Raw genomic sequence first — 19,975 nt, 5'->3', positions numbered from 1 at the left:
AATGACTTTGCAACTGGATAGTCAGTGTAAAGAGTTCATTAAATATATTATAATCTAAGCAGCTTTACAGTACATAAGAGAGGAGTGGAGCTCTTTCAGGATAGAAGTGATATGATATTCAAATTGCATACTATGATGTTAGTGTATAAACAATACTAGAAGATTTCATTTGGATTCTGAAGAACTGTATTAGTAAAGAAGCCAGAGGACTGAATGCAAGGGTAGAAGTGAATCTCAAATGTGACAAATAGTGTCGTTGACTGGGCTCGCTCAGGGAGATAAGCACAGGGACAGTTGTTGGCTGTGTGTATTTTCCAAAGCAGAAGGAAGACAGAGGCACATGGCTATGGATTGCACAGGTGGATAATAAATACAATATTAAAGGCAGATGTTTTAATGAGCTATTGAAGAAGCTAAAATCTGGTTCACTGTTAGACTTTGAGATGGTGATACAGATTTAAAGGTGTGTTTAAGGGCAGAAGAATGTGAGATGATTTGACAGGGTGAAAACTTGGGATTAATAAAAGGAATAAAACATCCAGATTTGGAGGACTTGACTCACTAGACTTCATGCAATTACTGGGATTCCAAATACAGGAAAACTCTAGAAGAGTTAACTAGCCTGTGGCTAGCAACAGAACAAGCACCAGCTGTATCTTGAATTTTGACAATAGCACCAGCTATGAGAGTAGTAGTGCTGAAGAGCAGAAACACCTGGATTGTACAGAGATTCTTTGTTAAGTGGACACTGGGCAGAGCTACTTGAGCTCCCTTGCTGTGAATGGGGGTGTCTGCAGAGCTCAGAGTTCATCAACTGAGTCTCAGAGGTAGTATAGAAACTATACTATAATATAATGCTGTATCCAGACTAATTAACAGTTATCCTTCATGTAGCAAGTAAACTGTTCTTGGATGCTTTTATATTCAGTTGTAACTAGTAAAATATTTGTAAAGGGGGTGATTTAAATTGTCTTTCATTCCACAATTTTCTTTCAGAACCTGCAAAGCCAGAAGGACTTAAATTCTTCAATGTTTCGGCACATTCCTTTTCGTTGTATTGGAGACTACCATATGGACATGTAGACAGATTTCTCGTGGATCTTATTCCTGATCATGGCTCTGTTGTTATCCTAGATCTTGGAGTTAGGGAGTATCAAGTATGTGCTTTTATTAGAGGACTTGCATGGCCAGGTTTTCCTTATGCACTGTGCTGATGAGTAATTCAAGCTTGCCTTCTTAGCTATTTAATGCAAAAATGAATATGCAGGTATTAATGAAAAATTGGTGAGAGCCAATTTCATCATCCAGAGTTTGTTACCTAACAACAGGTAGTGAATTTACTCTTTTTTAAGTCTGCTAGAAAGATACAGCCGGTCATCCAAGGGTTCATGAATAGTTTAACAAAGGAAGGGCAGAGCTATTGAGTAATACAGACTCATTAATTGTGTACTTGCCAGGAAGACCTGTGCTTAAATCATTAATGCAGGTGACGTTTCACTGCTAAGCCATCAAAAAGGAATAGGAGCACTTTTTGATTCTGCTCTCTGGAAAATATAGTAATATTTACAGAAATAATGGTTGTTCTTGTGGTTTTGCTTTTGTTTTCTATTGGAACTGCAAAGATACAGGTATTTTATGTAGATACTTGCTAAAATGTGGATAGTTATGTTTATTTCACAAGATGGGCTAGCTTAAGCATTAGAAACTTGTAAGTTTTTCAGGCTGCTTTTGTGTTTGTTATTTTAAAAAGGAATTTTATAATGTTTCATATGTACTTTGATAACAATGATTCATAAAACCTCTATAGATACACTGATAGGTGATTCTGTGATAAAATTAATAGTTAATTTTGTTGTTCTTTAATATTGAAAGTTATACAAGTCTTATAGATGGTAGTTAAAAAAGATGGCAAAATACTGCACTGTAGCTAACATCTAAACTACTATATTTACTGTTGTATATACTGTTGCATTTCTAAAAGCTTATTAACAGATCACTTTCAGTAAGACTGCTTAAACTTTTGGGTGTTGTGGTGTATATATATATATATATATATATGTTGGTTTTTTGTTGTTGTTGGTGATGGTGGTAATTTTGGGTAAAATACTTAAATAAATCTATGTCCTATTTCAGGCCGACTTCTCTAATACTATTTCTGGAACAACATACAATGTTACAGTTTCTGCAGTTTCTTCTTCACTCTACAGTTCACCTGCCAGTCGAACAGTGACAACAAATGTGACAAGTGAGTTAAGAGTGACTGATGAAATCTTGTTGATTATTTTTTTTTAACTGTGCTTTTTTGTCTTTATTATATGTACAACGGTATCTGAGAAATTATAAAAAATTATGAACAGTCATTAGGATTTTTCATCTTCTTTAGCCATAAAAACCCACACTGAGTCCAAGGCATTATTTGAGAATATGAATGTTTCTCTATTGGATATTTTTAAGAAGCAGCCCTGGATGTGACTTGTAGTTGCATTCATCCATTACCTTGGCTATTAAAAAAAAAGGGGGGGTGGAAATTTAAAAAAAAAAAAAAAAGAAAAATGTGTAAAGGAGAATAATTTATAAGTTTTAGAAACATTTCCTATTGTGTCATATAATAATATTCATACCCCAATTTATATATAAAGTGAAGACTTTGGAGACTTTTCTGAAAAACAGCCATATCAGACATGTTTTATAAAAGAGTGCAGTTTGGTTTTTAATGGTTTAGGGAAAGGAACTGAAATTAAGCCTGCTAGAATATCTCAAATATTAAATTGATATTAAACTCTGTTTTGTCCATGAAGATCTTATCACTACATTTTTTGCGTTCTTAGAGAAGAATGTTCCTGGTGTTCCAAAGTTCATGTTATCATTTTTGTAACAGGACTCTAGCCAGGAAGAAAAAGAAAAGCTTTTAATTCAACAGTAGTTTTCAGTAGTTTAATTGGTTTATGTTGGCAAATGATTTAATTTCTTTATATAATCTGTGAAGTTGTTGCCATTACCTGGAAACGTAACTAAAAACTGTTTTACATGTTTGTGTTTGCGTGTGTATATATGTGAATAAAACTATTACTTTTTTTGTTTGTTTTTGGTTTTGTTTTAGATCCTGGGCCCCCTGTGTTTCTTGCAGGTGAAAGAGTGGGCTCTGCTGGGATTCTGCTCTCGTGGAATACACCACTGCATCCAAATGGGAGAATTCTCTCCTATATTGTTAAATATAAAGAGGTCTGCCCATGGATGCAGACAACTTATACACAGGTCACAACAAAGCCAGACAGTCTGGAAGTTCTTCTTACCAGTCTTAACCCTGGAACAACATATGAAATTATGGTAAAAGCTTTATGAATGCTTTTTAGTATTTTGAATTCTGACTTATTGTACATTGTATGAGTTTATGGTAGGTGTTTTCTGAAGGACCTCAGTAATTACCATTGTCATATAGCAAAATATATTAGCCAGGTATTTGTTTACAGTAGTAGTTTTTAAATCTAGTTTAAATAATTTCCAACCAAAATTGGACTGAACTGTAGTTTCTTCTCTTGATATTCTTGTTGACATATGGCATGTGGTAGAAAGTAAAAAGCAAAGCCATGTAAATCCTTCTTCATCTTCATTGAGATTTTATCTTTCAAACCACTGGTGCACTTTGGATAACACAAATAGATTTCTAAATCATCTCAGCCAGATGCAGAAAAGCATGTAGCTACATACTTCTTTCTTTGTTTTTAAATTTAATTAGTGTAAGAAGGAGTTTTCTGACCTGAATATCTGTTTTGATGTAGTCTGTAAATGCTTTTGCCTGGTTTCCCTAATCCTGGTAGGTAACGTAGTGTCATCTCCTGAAATAACATGTCATACTTTTCCATTCCCTTCCCATAGATTTTTGTTACCTGGATATTCACAGTGAATATCTACTGCCAAAATCAGTGCATATATTTTCATTACTTTTGTATGTGGAATTTGTTTACATTGAGATTAGGCACTCCCCATCCATCTCTGAACTCTTCAGCAATAAATGACTTCAGGTGGACAGAAATGAACTGCTGCCCCCCTGGCAATACTGGCCAAGCAGCTCTTTACCTGACTTTTTCATCAGAACCTTGGAGAGGTCAATGTCAAGAATTAAGTGAAATAATGTGTTTGATTTGCTTCATTCTGTGTCATGTAAGTTCATGCACCACAAAGCTATAACAAAATATTAAAGTTGACCAGACTGGGAATAGGGTCGTGCAGTGATTCTTTCTAAAGGTGGTGTGCGTGTGTCAGAAAGTAAAAATGTAATTATGCCTGCCACTGTGGGAAAGTTGCTTATTGTGAATGTAGCAATGGCCATGTTGATAAAATCCACTATATCCACAGCTGCTGAAATGTTTATCCTTTGATCTTCTGCCTCCAGTCATCTGCTAAAAAAAAAAAACAAAGAAAAACAAAAAAACCCATGAAAAATGTTCAGCTACTATTTGAGAAAGGTATTATCACTTAGACTCTAAGCAATTTAATCTGCTCAGACAAATCAAGTCATTAAGAGAATTTAATTTGCAATTTTGAGTACCTCGGTAGCACTTGTGTGGGATTCACTATTAAAGGTTTTGCAAATTCTGTTCTTTGCTCTATGTATGAATCTTGCCTGGGAAGACTGTGGGCCATTTTAAATCATTTGTTTTACTTTAGCAATAACTTGGCTTTTGTTATACATGGCAGGCAATTCCCATTGCTGGAGCCTGAAACATTGATCTTACAGCAGAATTTGACTCAGGAAAGTGACTTGTGACCCAACAACCTCTGTCTAGCAGGAACCACATGGCTTTTCTCATGAGTGAATAAAAGTCTGTTGGCAAACAAAGTACTGTTACGTTACCTACTGCTTTGGTGGATGCCTTGACTGCCTGACCCATGAGCAACCTCACGGATTCAATAACAACTTGGGTGGAAACACTTTTTCTACCTGGCAGATGTGGCCGAAAAGAAACATTACATGTTTTCCTTCTCTTGAGCAATTTATTGTGGTTCTGTGTTTAATTTTTGGAGTCTGTGTCATTTAAAAGCAGCTCTTGGTTTTCAAACAGGTGAAAAGTCTTCATTGTTTTAGGGTACCCAACTTCATCCTGTTATTAAACAATTTCATGTAAATACCTTGACAGTACAGATCAACAAAGCTTATAAGCTTTGAATATGAGTTTCCAATCTGTTTGTAACAGCCTAGTCTTAATTTCTTTACATCAATGAAAAAACCACATTTTTAAAGAAATAACAGTGACAAGTGATAATTTGTTAAATGTTGGGGAGTTATAGATAATTTTGGACACCTGATCATTGATAATTTTGTAAAGCTCTGCACTCGTGATTTTTTTCTGAACTTAAATAATTGGTGGCATCATCATAATTAAAAGCATAAAAACTAATACTCCTTCCTAATGTTAACTGCAGCTTATTTGCATAGTAAACTTGTCCTTCTTAAATGTTTCCAAGGTTTTTTTCTGTAATGTCTCTTTGTGGCAGTGATGTCTAGAAGGTAGCAGTGCGTTGTGTAAGCATTTATTTTGATTTCTCTTCATAGCTAGTTGGTGCATGTAGCTGACACCTTTACAATGCAAATTTTTGCTTACTTGTGAGTTCTCTTGCAACTACATATATGAAAAGGGAGTTTCCATGTCTCTCTTAATGTTAGTTTGCCTTTCTGGACCCTTTCTACTGTACCTACGTTGAGATGAGATAATTAAAAATCAGTGCTCAGGAAAGGATGTACCTTTAGATTTATATAATGTAATATTAACACTGTCAGAATTTTCTCATTACCTGCCAACCCCCCTGTGCACTGCACTGGGAAGTGGTCAGAGGCATATGCCTCTCTTTACATTCTAGATTACATCTTCCATGTTACCTCATATTTCTTTGCTGTAGTTTGTCTGCTATGGCTTGGTGCTTTTGTTTACTATATATCCTATAGATTTTCTAATGCAACCTTTTTTTTTCCTATAGGTTGCTGCTGAGAACAGTGCTGGCGTTGGAGTATTTAGCAATCCTTTTCTTTTTCAGACAGCAGAAAGTGGTAACTTTAAAAAAGCTGCTAATAGTTATTCTAACTAGAGCTGATAATTATTTTAACTAGAGCTCTTCTACCTTGTTCAAGTAAAGTATCCAAATTCTTGACCAAATTCTGATGCGTTAAGTACAAAATCCTAATTCTGTTCTTATTCTGTCATTCAATGGAAAGGTGCATTTGTCCTATTTGCTAGTAACACCATTTAGAGTGTGTACATATTTCTTATATGCAAAGTCTGTTTCTGTTGGGGTTTTCCTATGTCAGTTTCTAAGCAAGCTGCTTCCAGAAAGCAAGGTAACAGGAGAGCAGAGCTACCTACCCTGTTTCCCTGAAAATAAGACCTCCCCCAAGAATAAGCTTGAGCATGATTTTTCAGAATTTTTGAGGATGCTTGAAATATAAGCCCTACTCTAAAAATAAGCCCTAGTTACAGTTCATAAGAAAAATCAATTTAAATAGTGTCCAGGCAGCTCTACATGTAAAAGAGTAAAATTAATTGGCAGCAGAATGCAGCAGGACAGGTAGACCCTTCACCAAGAAAAGCAGGTTCCCCCAAAAGAATCACACTCAAAAGACCTCATGAAATCCAAAACAATAAGGGTTGGCAAGTGCCAGGCTCTCACACACAGATCAGAGAGTTACGATGATGTTCTAGAATGTGATGACATGACTATATCTGAATAACTGTTGATTTTTTTATTCAAGAATAAATGTAGATCGTTACTTATGGAAAAATAAGACATCCCCTGAAAATAAGCCCTAACACATCTTTTGGAACAAGAATTAAAATAAGACCCTGTCTTATTTTCAAGAAAATAGGGTATCAATTGGACCCATCTGCTGTTGCCTTCAGCTGTAGTAGGAGACTGACTTCGTTGTGCAACCAGCTCTGACATTGCCTGCTTTTGTCAAACCGTATTTGTTTAGTGCTGGAGCCAAGTGCCTTTTCTACAAAGCCCAGGACAGAATGTATCATACTAAGTTTTTACTTCTTCATTCTGAAGAAAAAAAAAATAATTATAATATATGGCTGAAATGAAAATTTGACTCGATGCCTTTGAAGATTAAAAAATGATAAGTATAGTCTGAATTTGGTTAATCTTTATTGATTCAGTGTTTGCAGTCTTGCCTATGCTCCAGGAGCAGTTGAGCCTTGGCTGAAGAGCTGGCACCAGGCCGGTTACGTTGGGGTCAATAAGTCTTAGTGGAATATAGAATTTGTGCTGCCATGGCAGGGACCATCCCACTGTGTTTGGGACTCCTGGTTGGTTTCTGTGGCCATGCAAACCACAGGTTGCCACATCTCAGTTATTTGCAGAAAATCGTTGTTCTGCATCAAATTTTTGGGATAGTGCAATGAGCTACGAAACCAAATATGAGAAGAGGTAGTAAACTTGCCATGTGGAGCTATGCAAAGTGTATGTTTCTCCATATGAGAGTATTAGCTTTTTTTATGCATTCCTGCTTACATTTTATTACAGCTAAAATCTGTTACTGTAAATGTAGTTCAAAGGTGTCTTGAAATTCTAGATGAGAATTCTGTGTCACTGATACTGCATTTACACTTTTAGCTTCTCAACTTTTTTTTTAAGTCTTCCTTTAATGGCTGAAGAAACCCTAACATCTTGAAGACGTATGGTTTAAAGTAGGAAAGTTAGAAAAGTATTATTTAAATATAAAGGCTGCAGTCTGAGAGGAGGGGATAGGAAGTGAAAGATGTGCAAAAGATTCAGCACAGTCTAAGCTCTTGCTTAGCTGAACATGAGGCTGGGAGGTTCTGTCTCAATTCAGCCCCGGAAGGTTTGTACTTGTGGATACCAGTATAGGTATATTTATAGTATAGTATAGTATATAAAAATATAGTATATTTTTAAAGCAGCATAACCATTTTCTCTTTTGTACTAAGGCTAGCTATAGCAGGAAATTCTGCTGCCCATACAATGCAGACAGGACTAAGAGAGAGTCACAGTGCTCTTGTTCTCAGGAAAGTTCATATAGCTTGTAAAATGTCGTTAAGATGTTGTATCCCATTCATTTGTGCCATGATTAATGCAGATGCTCTGACAAAATATTTGGAAGCTGTCACTGATACAAAGAACATAATTTCTGTAATAAATTAAATTGAGCTATTTAAAGCTCAAAAATCTATATCCATCTGAAAAGGTGACACAGATAGAGTGAAATAAAACAACCAGTGCTGTCATATGCTTTTAAACAAACAAAAGTGGTAAAAATCTGCTACTCCTGGCAGAGCGGATGAGTTGCTTCTAGGAAGAATATTTTTAAGTTGACCAAACCAATTACTATATTATTATGGGGTGGAAATAATTATATTTCTCACTTAAGCCAGGTTGGAAAAGAGCTGGTTGCCTATCAGCTACTTTACATGTGTTTGTGAATGGTTGTTATTTATTTGCGTCAGGGTTTGAAAGCTAGAAATTGTACTGAAATGCCAAAATGGGATTTTTTTTCCTCCAGTGCTGAGAAGAAAAGTATGTCTCACTGCTTTTGTTTGTTTTGTTTCCAAGCTCCAGGTAAAGTAGTGAATCTCACAGTTGAAGCCTTGAATTATTCAGCTGTAAATCTGATCTGGTTTCTCCCTCGGCAACCAAATGGAAAGATAACTAGTTTCAAGATTAGTGTGAAACATGCCAGAAGTGGAATTGTAGTGAAAGATGTCTTGGTTAAAGTAGAAGACCTTCTGTCTGGGAGGTTACCAGAATGCAATGTAAGTGCTGCATTTTCCTTGAAGAGCTCAGCTCAGATTTTTTTTGACCAGTGCAGACACAGTGTAATATTAGTATCATCTTATTTTTATATATATTATAATAGTGCTTTTAATATGTTACATCTATGCTTTATTTTGTGTAACAAATTTCAACATTATTTAAATACTTTTTTATCAAAATAAAAAGACTACTATTAGCAGAGTGATTTTTTTTAAAAAAAAACTATTTGTAGTCAGAGTTGTTCTTAAAATAAGCATTCATTGAAAAGCTTCTGAATTTTGACTATTCCTTGGATTCAGACCTGTAACCAATGTATACCTTTCTGAATTTCTTGAAAAAATTCTCTTTTCCAGTGTTTATTCTCATTTTCCTATTTTCCTCTTTATCCTACGCAGAGTGTTGTGATTACTCAGATTACTCAGATGTCAAGTTGCCTAACTTTTCCCTTTTTTTTTCTTTTTTTTCTTTTTTTTTTTTTTTTGGTGGAGTGGGAGGGGATGCTGAGCTTAAAACTTTATTGAAAAGTCCAGTTTTAAATGGTAACAGTTATCAGGACTTAGGCTTCAGATTGTATTTGGAAGATTATCTTGGGCACTTACAAGATTCCGAATGTGAAGCTGATTTAATTCAGCACTGAGAACCTGCCATCTACTGAATTAGAAGTATTTGTTATTGTAATGTCTAGTGGCTTTTCAGAGGTGTCTTCTGACAGTATGGGTTAGGAAACGGCTGTCTGGTCTCATCCATCATATATGGATATATGTATATATCCATCCATATATATAACACACGTGAGGTAGAAGGACCTTACTAGAGGACTTCTTTTTTTTTTTTTTTTTAAGAAAGAAACTGAACACTGAAAACGGAATTTGGAAATTATTAAATGAATGCTAGAGAGTGGCTTCTGTTCAATCAGATTTGAGAACTTTTGGGATAAGGCAAGAAGCTGTAATATTGTCACTAACAGAATGTACTAGTAATGTCAGCTAATGAAAGCAGCAACCTGAATTTGAACGTTGAAGCATGAAAAGGAGAACCGGTTTTGCGTAATTTTATTTCAAAGGTGGTCTGCCTTTTTTGATCTACATATAGTTACAATTGTAATGTATAGATGCAGCTTATCATGTTTCATATTTTGTCTTTATAGGATAACAGTGAATCATTTTTGTGGAGTACTACTACTCCTTCAACTACTTTTGGCAAATCTACAATTCCTTCACGGACTACGGTTACACCAAGCATGGAGTCACCGAGTCAAACAAGCTCTGTTTGGAATGAACCAATTAGTTTTGTTATAACTAACCTCAGGCCATATACCACCTACCTTTTTGAAGTCTCAGCAGTTACCACTGAAGCAGGTTACATTGACAGTGCAATTGTTCGGACACCGGAATCAGGTATATACCACTTTCAAATGGAAATAAAGTTCTCAAATTTATATGAAAACTTCAAAATATCAGCTTAAAGTTACACTGCAAGATACGTTGGTCTAAATCTTTTGATCTGTATCATACTCTTCTATTTACATGATTCCTTAATTTTACCTGCTGGCATCAACTGAAAGTGTATATAACTATTAATGTATCTAATAATGTACAGTCAGCAGGAGTTCTGTTATCTTTAAAAGTCTAAGATAGCAAAGTACGTTGAGGACAGATCAAATTTTATGAAAAACTGAAGATAATTTGAGAACTGCATTTAATGGCACAATGGAAGGAGAATTAAAAATGCACATGAAGAGAAAAGGTGTCAGGCATGGTATTCAAAAAGTGCGTATATTGTGCACATAGCAATGCACTTAAAACTGCTTTGCCTTTGTGGAAAGATAAGCAGTATAAAGAAAATTCCTGTTCTGTGGTTCCTCAGTCTGGACCTATTGCAAAAAGTTGTTGAGTCCTGAAGAAATCTTGAAGACACTGGCAAAATTGATTCTGGATTATCTGCAATGCACTGAGAAGTCAGAATTGGGAAAGAAGATTGTACAGGAGCAGGAGTTTTATAATGGCTTAGGTGGTAGGCAACATCATTAATAGAGCCATACCAAAAAGGTGTTCTAGAAGGATGTTATTGCTTTCTGTTTGCTAGTTCATCATTTTTTTGCCTGACACAGTTTGCTGTTACTGGGTTCCCCATTCATCCAGAATTCATAGCACTGTTCAGATGGAAATAAATTCAGTTCCCTCCTAGCACTGTTTATTTGAATTGCTTTGCTAGAATTGAATTATCCCTAGTTTGCTGCTGTGTCTAGGGTTGATGAAGTTTTGGATAGTTCTTTGGATAGTTGCTTAGTTCTACCAGATACATAGAAAGATGTCCGCTGTGTGCAAGATCTTCAGTCCTTGCCTACCAGGTGCCTATACAGCCAGGGTTCATCCATTGAAGCGTGATCTGGGGAAGGGGAAGCTGTCATACTGGTCGGTGGTGGGGATCATCATCTTTCATGGCCCAAGCCTCAGCAAGTGCCTCCTCTTAGCACCTCAATGGCACACTCAAGCTTCTGGATCCACCTCTATTAGATCTTCACCTTCTAAGCATGCAGGTGCTTGTAAAGTGCTCCCTGGAGAGTCCAGTATGCCTGTGTGCCAGGGAAGCCCTTTGGGGCTGGCCATAGAGCTGGTGGTGATCTGTTACAAAGTCATTATGAGTTAATAGATGCTTTGCCTCATTATTTTTATTTTCTCACCTTTAAATTGCTTCAGTGAATAAGATATTTTTACATGCTAAAGTTTGTGTTTATCTACATAGCCTATAGAGTAAAATAATTATTTAGGAGTGTTGCTTTGCAGTTATTGTAACAGGTCCCCCCTCCAGCATCAAGCATCTCCCACTCTCTCTGTAATTACTGAAATCCACTTCCCTTTTACAAACATTCTAATTCCTACAAGAATCTATTTAGCTCTATTCTAGCCACCCCCTGCAAGCTACCAGTTGCTTGTATGGTCAAAACTTCACAAGTGTCTGAGATGAGGCTTGAGGGAAAGGAATTGATATAGCTTGAGTTAGCAGATGGGAGGATGGAGAGCACATTTATTTCAGATCTCACTTCCCTGCTCACAGAGGAGCATGACATGGAATTGTTGTCATGCCCATTTTACCACAAAGAGGAAGATGATATGTGTCTCTACCGTACAGCTCATGGTGCTCCGTTTTAAAATGCTGAAAACTATTTCTGCCCCTCCAACCAGAATTTTCTCAGCTGTGCTGAAGCTCTCCTGTGTTCTTGACAAAGGTGTTATTTTTCTTGCTTTGATTTTTTTAAAAAGAGGCTACTTCTTTAAAACATTTTAAAATGTTTCATTATAAACTAATACTTTTTTGAAAACCCAGCATGCAAATATTTCCTTTGCTGGGATGGCTGTGAAAGAGAAAAAGATTTAAACCTTGGAGAAAAGGAAAGTGGACTTTTAGGATGATACTTCAGAATTATGTACTATTGTAGCTGATGCAATTTGCTTAATCAACAATGACTAAGTAGTCACTAATGACCAATCTATAGGATATCTTTTAGGAACAGCAGGATTTTTCATTCCTTTCATTTGTACATTAGTTTTTGCAAAAGACAGTAGCACTTTTAAAGAGTAATATGTTAGTTAACTTGCATGTTTTTTTTACAGGATCAGTCTCTATTTCTATATTGGTTTAAATCTCACACATGACATATTAAGACCTAATTTTCATATAAATATATATCAAGCAGTTTCCATAAGTTTACTTGGGCATGCAGCAGTTTTGAAAGTCAGATTTGTTTTTATTCTATACAGATGTAAAAAATTCACCTCTTTTAGTTGTCTTTGGATTCAGATTTTCACCTCAATAGTAATCTCTCATTAACTTTCGATACAGTAAGGTATACTTTAGAAAGGAGAGGGATTGGATTTCATAATCACTTGAGTATGAGATTCCTATAATTGATGTGAATAGTTTAATGAAAATAGAAAATTACTCAAGTATGCAATATTTTTGCAAGCTTAATTGTTTCCAGGTTCATATTTTTGGATAGTAATGTATATCATTAATGCCATTAGAAATCTTCAATACGACGTATTGTCTGTATGAAAAAAGAACCTCTTCAAGGAAGAAAAATGTACCTGATGTGAACTCTGTATTGCTGAGCATCACAATCTTATTCAAGCATCTTGTGTATGTAATCTATATCATGATGAAGTTACTGCTAAACTTGGTAGAATCCCTGCCATCTTTGTCTTTTAAAGATTGTTTGCATACTGCCAGGTCTTTTGATACCCTTTGAGAGCATTACATTAAAAAAAAAAAGAAACAAAAAATAAAATAAGCCCTTTTAATGAGAGATACTTTTAATGTAGCTTCCCTTCAGAATATTCAATGTTTATGTTTAAAATTAATTGTCTGATACGTAGTTCTTGGAAATCCTAATATGAATTATTTTATGTTCAAAGACTTTTTCCAATATTGTTTAAGTTCCAGAAGATCCACCACAAAACTTTGCCAAGAGCAACATTACAGCAAAGTCTTTCTCAGTGACGTGGGACCCACCAACCATAGTAACAGGAAAGTTCAGTTACAGAGTTGAACTGTATGGACCGTCTGGTAAGCCTAAATTAATGGTTTTATTTCTTTTTATTTTTTATCATTATTTCCTTGCACTTGCATTCTTAGTGCCCCTGTCAATAAGAATGTGTATTTGAAAGCAGTGCTATGTATCTTTTTTACTATTAGTCTTCTTAATAAATTTTAAATTACTTTAAAGGGAAAAGTCTGCCCACCATGATGAAAAGTATGCAATGAAATTCACATTGGATATTCTTAAGAGTGGAGGAAACCAACTTTCCTGACTCTTTTAGAGAGATGACAGGCTGAGCTTGCAGCTGCATTAGCGTGCTTATATATACAAATCATTTGGTATCTTACCTTTTTTCTCTTTATGGTAAAGATTTCTGGAGGATTCTCGTTCCTGTGCAGCATTTAATCAACTATTTTGATGTTTTTGTAATTTTTTAAACTCAGACCTGTGTGTACAAAGAAATGATACAACTGCCTGTAGTTAAGTAAGAAATTAATGTGCTGTACACTGATGTTTTAATGGAACCACATAAACAAAGCACTGGAAATTAATTTATAATTAAGAAAATCGCCACGTCTTGAATCTCGTATCTTCTTGAGAAGGTTTGGGGAGATTTTTTTCAGGCATTCAGTATTATTTCCAATGAGATTGATGTCAAACTAACTTTTCACAGATAAATTTGGCTTTTCACTGTTCATCATCCTGAAAAGTGGCTATATCTAGTGTAAGCAAATAATGGACTTTTTTATTTCTGAGCTAGAATCTCTTCATTTTTCACTCCAGGTCACATTCTGGATAACAGCACAAAGGATCACAAGTTTGTATTTAGTAACCTTGTGCCGTTTACAACATATGACGTGTATGTTGGTGCTGAGACAAGTGCTGGGGTGGGGCCAAAGACAAACCTCACAGTTTTCACTCCTGCAGATGGTAAGTAGGAATAAAGAAGTGAAGCTGATGGGTTGTATATTATAACTGGTTGCAATTTTCTCTTCAAAGCCCTTTAAGATACTTTGCAAAGGAAAGAATTTATAAGAGTCCTACAACAGAGGGATAATACCCTAATGAAAGAAGTTAGCTGAAAATTTATTACATAGATTTATTTATCCATTTTTTTTCCCAGTTCATACACTGTCACTAAATTTGCTTGCTACCAGAAGCCTTCAGAGATGGTGACAGAAATGCAGTTTCTGCCTGAATTATAGTTAGATGCGGTGATTAAGTTGCAGGGCATCCACGTACCCGTTAGATGGCAGCAAGTGGAAGAGAAAGAACAGCGCAGGATTCACCCCAGCTCCCTCCCCGGCTGGTTTGTCTTTTACTAAACATCTCTCGTTTCACTCATTTTCACCAAATCCAAGGCCTCATTCCCGTTTCTAACGGAGCCACGTTTCCCAGGGCCCATAGCTCTGAGGCAGACACAACATCCAGATCTTATCCTGGGACAATCAAGGGGTTGGTTCTGCCCCGATGCATCTACTCTGTCTTTTGGGAGTTTGGCTCCCGATAGTTCACTCACCAGGTGAGAGTCCTCTGCTCAATAGTAACACAGTTTTACCTTACATGTGTGTGAGATTGTGCAGGATTAATGGTCTGCATCTGAGGATGCAACCAGAAAAAAAAGTCGAGAATCACTGTGTAATAGGCAGACAGTTTCAAGGTGACTATTTTTGTGTTATGTTTATGTCACACAGCAGAAAATTTAGACAATCTCTCAATCAGTGATTGCTGCAATGCTTGCTGTCAAGGTGTAAGAGCAGGAGGAACATCTATCCTTATTTAATCATATTCTTCACCAAAGTATCTGCTTTTGTCAGCTCTCAGAGACAATTTCCAGAGGTGGCCTTCCTCAATACAGCCATGCTCATCTTCTGTCTGAATGCCCGAAGCCAATTTATTTATTTATTTATCGTGAGGGTGACATAGAATGTGCCATTTTAATGTCAAGTCTACAAACATCCATTAAGCAAGTGATTTCAAGCATGTCTTTTTTTGTGGCATATTAGGAGAAAAATATTTTTCACATCAAATCTGAATATCATTCTATTGGATATAAAAGTTTCTGATATCTGGCAGTCCATTGTGAAGTACAGTATCATTATTACTGCATAATTAAAGCAGAAATTGAACCAAAACCTACTATATAAGTGAAATGAACAAGGTGTATCACATTCTCTTGTTTGGTTTTGATAAATTTAGAATTAAGCTTTCATTTTCAATATACTTGATGTTCCATATAGTAAGCTAGAAAATGTATTCTTGCTTCCAGTGCACTGACTTCAGTGGAGCTATTCTGATTTACATAATTTTAAGATCTGACCATACTCATACTTACGTCATATATGTAAAAAAAAGTGTGTGCATATTTTTAGAACTGTAACTTTTTTGCTAAAAAAACCGCATGTGAAGTAACTTTTTACCTTCATGGGAGCCACTTAAAAGGTAAAGATATGAAATTTTATTAAATACACACAGTGCTGAAATAGCCTGTAATAATCACAGATGTTTAATAAAATCACGTTTCTTCTTGAATATTTAGTCCCAGGTATCGTATCAGATTTACATCCAACAGAAGTGGAAGCCACATACATAAAAATTGTTTGGAGGAAGCCACGACAATCAAATGGAATCATTACCCAGTACAGAGTTAAAGTAAATGTGCAGGAGACAGAGGTGACTCTAGAAGACACTATTCTAGATGGAAAAAATAAGGTATTCTGTGTTTGTTTGTTTTTCAATACGGATTTATTTGCTGGATTAAATTTGCTTCTCTGCTTTATCTGATAGGTACAGCATGTGGAATTAGCCATGACAGATGAGTTGTCCATGCTTTTAAAAGCCACCTTCTTCACCCCACCCTCTTTCTCTGACTGGGTTTTAAAGACATTCCAGTAATGTTGTTTCCACAACATGGAAACAGTAAATAATTCTAACAGAATGATCCAGATTACTTAGGTACTGAAGGCAAGAAAGCTATAGCCCATAGTATTACAGTTTATAGCCCCTGAGTTCTTTGCATCATCTTTAGGATGACCTAACAGCAACAGTACAGCTTTAGGTGCCTAGATCAATACATAAAAATTCAGGGAAACTCCTAGAAGGTGTGGGTATGAATCCTATGGGGAAGTGAATTTAGCATAAGTCTCCCAAGGCTGGTCAAGTGCTCTGCTTGCAAGGCTAACACCCCTAGACTTTCTGTTCCCATTTGTGTCCTTGAATTTACGTGTCTGATAATGCATGCTGAACTTCATGCTGTGGCTGTATAGTAAGGATATCTGCATGCAGCTATCAGATCAGATTTTTTAGAGGCTTTATGCTGTTAGTCATTCTGGCTTCAGGATTCTGGATGCTGATGTGCTCCACATGCTTAGATGGGGCAGCTCTCAGCATGCAGCACAGAACTGTAGACCCATAGTAAATGTTCAGCTCAGGACTGAATGCATTCTGAGGTAATGTTTTTGGGTCTTAATTTTGAACATAGGAGTCCAAAGTTTGAATAGATCACTTTTTAAAAACAAGGATGTCTTTCCCTGGATCTGACACAGAATCTAAGTTTTTGATGTAGAGCTCAACAAAGGATTTTGCTTTCATGTTGAATGATATACATTAAATCGAGCCCTGGAGCCAAACATTACATAAGGAGTAAGGCAGGGTGGGGGGGGTGGGAAATGAGGATAAGGATTCATTCATCAAAACGAGCAGGAGTCCTTGCAAAATGAAAGTATATAACTCTATAATTAAAGATTGTATCATAGTACAGACTCAAAAAATTAGAATTGTCTGCACAGACGTTTTAACGATGGGATTTCCTTTTTTTTTTTTGAGTTCTCAGTTTAGCATCATCCCTGCTTTATTACAGTTTATTGAATGTAATTTTTTAATTAAAAAACGAAACAAATCATAACATTACTTTATTTAAAACCTCATTCACCCAAGCTTAGAACATTAACAGGATTTGAACTGTCAGATCCACAGTGCTAACGATACTCAATAACTAGTAGCAATAAAAGGCTGTTATCTTAAGTGGAAAAGCCTCAGAAGCAAAAAGTATTTCCAAATTGATTACTATTTTGCTATAAAATGTTGGTGAAGATGAGGCATATGTAGCTGTTACCTGTTGGTACTTAGATGAGATTGATGCTCTGTCTCTGCCCATGGTTAATCCTCCTGAGTTACAGCAATAAAAAAGCTGCTTTGCCCTCTCTGCACCCAGAGTCTGTAGGGAGAGAGCTAATGTGCATTAGTTACATCACTGTAAAAGCATTTCTTTCTGGCGGTGAAGTGGGCCACATGTGCGAGTGGGGAGCGCTCACAGATGAGAGCAGAACAATTTAGAGACACTACAGTCCTGGATTCAGTCCCACATTCTGAAGGGGCATGATGATCTAGTGCTTGTACACCATTTTGTACCTGTGCGTCTCTCTCTTTTCTCTTCTGCTTTTGTTGTTCCCCTCTTTGTAGTTCTCGCTTCCCTTATATCTGCTGCCATCCCTTTCTGGCATTTGTCTTTTCCTCTCCTGTCCTGTGGGACCCTATGGATGCCTCTGTATTACCTGTCTTCCTTTCACTCTCCCTTTTCACATATATACTCCCTTATTTCCACTTTCATTAGCTTCTGTTTTCCTCCCTCTTCCCTTATTCCTTCTCAGCCATCTAGTCAACCTGTTACTACTTTTCTTCAGTAGGAGCATCTGAAGGCCTCTTGTTGTAAGTGTCTGCAACTCTGCTTCAGAACATGTTTAGTACAAACGGAATCTCCTAGGCTCAAACATGTGTCTATTCAATATAACCCTAAAGATAAAGCATTAAAGACCTTGTTCTAAAATTACCACTTTAATATGAAAGCCGTATTTTAAGATTTTTTTTTTTCAAAAGCATGTGGCATTTATTTAAATGATAAAAATGAATAAAAGGTTGTAGGCTGCTGGCAGCTGAGATTTTTAATGAGAAATGTTGAATTTTTCCACATTAATTATTCTTGTAATGAAAGATCATGTTTCTATGCCAACATTTACATAGTGTGTGTGTACATATATGCACAAAGATACAAGCACTACTTATATATTATATACAAATTTAATTAAATAATTTAATGATGACAAGGTTTATTTTTATATTTCTATTTTTTAGTATTTCATTGATTCTTTGGAACCATATATGATAAGTGAAAACACCAAGCCTTCTCCCACCTGGAATTCAATAGAAACGACCAATGAATTATATGAAGGTTCAGCTGAAATGTTTTCCAGCATTCAGACCACTTCCCCAGTAATATTTACAAGTGTATCTGGTGATAATTTACCTGCTACAAATGGAGCTGCAGAATTACATTCTGCTTCGGGTAAGATACTTTAGGATATTTTTCTACCTGCTCCTTTGTTCTGAAGGACCCTCATCACTGTCCCAGATATGATCTTTAGCACATGGTTCAAGCAAATTATGAGTGGGTCATTTGCAGGAGTCGGATTTTTTTTACTACCAAATAACCTTCCGAAGCAAATGGGAATGCCACACAGGCAGGAACTAGCCCCTTGTCACCCAGCTGACCTTCTTCCTAGTGAAAGGAGCACCCGAAAGCCATCAGCCAAGCTGCATAGACAATCAGTTATTACAGTTGCCAAAGCAGGTGTGATTGTCAGGGATTAACATATCTCCAAGCCCTTCAGAGACCTTGATTTCTCTAAGCCTTTTGACTAATGGGTTTTCAAATGTCAGTGAAGGTAAATAGGTCAAAAAGTTACAACTTTGCTATATGGGTGACAAACAGGTGGAGATGACCCCATGACACGGTGGTGTCATTAGCGTGTACACTTGTTCTGTAGTATCAATGGACCAGTGTTTCTTTACCAAGAATGGATATTTATAAGTCATTAAGCAGGCCTCAGCTGACAGGCAGGGACTTAAAATACCACTTTAAATTTTTACAGTGAGAGGATCTTTTTGTAGGCAGAAAGTCATTTTTATCTTATGACTTCTTCTTTTAATTAAGGTCAGTGAATCCCTCCATATACATCAGTATCTAAGACCAGAATTTAATCCATTAGTTTAAACTAGGTAGATCTTTTCCATATTATATTAATCCCAAAGAATCTTTTTTTGTCATGCAGAGAAACGTGGTACTTTAAATGTGAATCTTCTTTTTGCAGTCTCATTCAGCTTGAGGCACTGAGTTGCTAAAAGATGTCTGTGTTGCTGAAATATTGATTTCAGACAGCACCTGTTGTAATCTAGCACGTGATTATCATTTTATAATAGTTATTACAGTAGCTAAAGTTGTTGATGGCCAAATTTTCAAGAGGACCCTCTGATTTTTACATGCCTCAATTTTAATGCTGTTCTTAGAAAACTCTGAGCCTGATACTCATTTATGTGAAGCACCCACACTTTTGCATGTCACGGTGGCATAATGACAGTGTTGTAACAGGTGATTTTGAATAGCACAGTTTGGGTTGCTGCTGAGTTTGAACTTTATTGCAGATGCACCAGTGACTCTTTGTGGGTGTGGGTGTGTGTTGTCTTCATTCTGATGACCACAACTCTTCTGTTAAAAAACACCAGTGTGAAAGTATCCATGAGCGGAGCCATTCAAATACAGTTATTATAGCACAGATCGGAGGGCAGGGAAAAAGGGATTTATCTTTCTCAAATCATAAAAAAAAAAATTAA

The 19,975-nt window shown here is 36.2% G+C and overlaps 1 protein-coding gene across 1 annotated transcript in view; it reads left to right on the top strand.

The window, feature by feature from the left end:
• The window catches only part of PTPRQ (protein tyrosine phosphatase receptor type Q), a gene marked incomplete at its 3' end in the record, with an annotated part of 130,178 nt that overhangs the window by 22,714 nt on the left and 87,489 nt on the right, over positions 1-19,975 (top strand). The window contains exons 18-27 of the mRNA XM_080361602.1: positions 997-1,157; positions 2,134-2,245; positions 3,101-3,327; positions 5,977-6,046; positions 8,569-8,768; positions 9,917-10,166; positions 13,207-13,335; positions 14,093-14,239; positions 15,849-16,021; positions 18,440-18,650. Of these exons, the coding sequence (XP_080217728.1) occupies positions 997-1,157; positions 2,134-2,245; positions 3,101-3,327; positions 5,977-6,046; positions 8,569-8,768; positions 9,917-10,166; positions 13,207-13,335; positions 14,093-14,239; positions 15,849-16,021; positions 18,440-18,650 (1,680 nt within the window). The remainder of the gene's footprint in view (positions 1-996; positions 1,158-2,133; positions 2,246-3,100; positions 3,328-5,976; positions 6,047-8,568; positions 8,769-9,916; positions 10,167-13,206; positions 13,336-14,092; positions 14,240-15,848; positions 16,022-18,439; positions 18,651-19,975) is intronic.

Source organism: Nesoenas mayeri (genome assembly GCF_963082525.1).
Source record: "Nesoenas mayeri genome assembly, chromosome: 1".
NCBI classification, from domain to species: domain Eukaryota; kingdom Metazoa; phylum Chordata; class Aves; order Columbiformes; family Columbidae; genus Nesoenas; species Nesoenas mayeri.
Note: the sequence above shows the minus strand (reverse complement) of the source record. Positions and strands in the feature narration are given on the sequence as shown.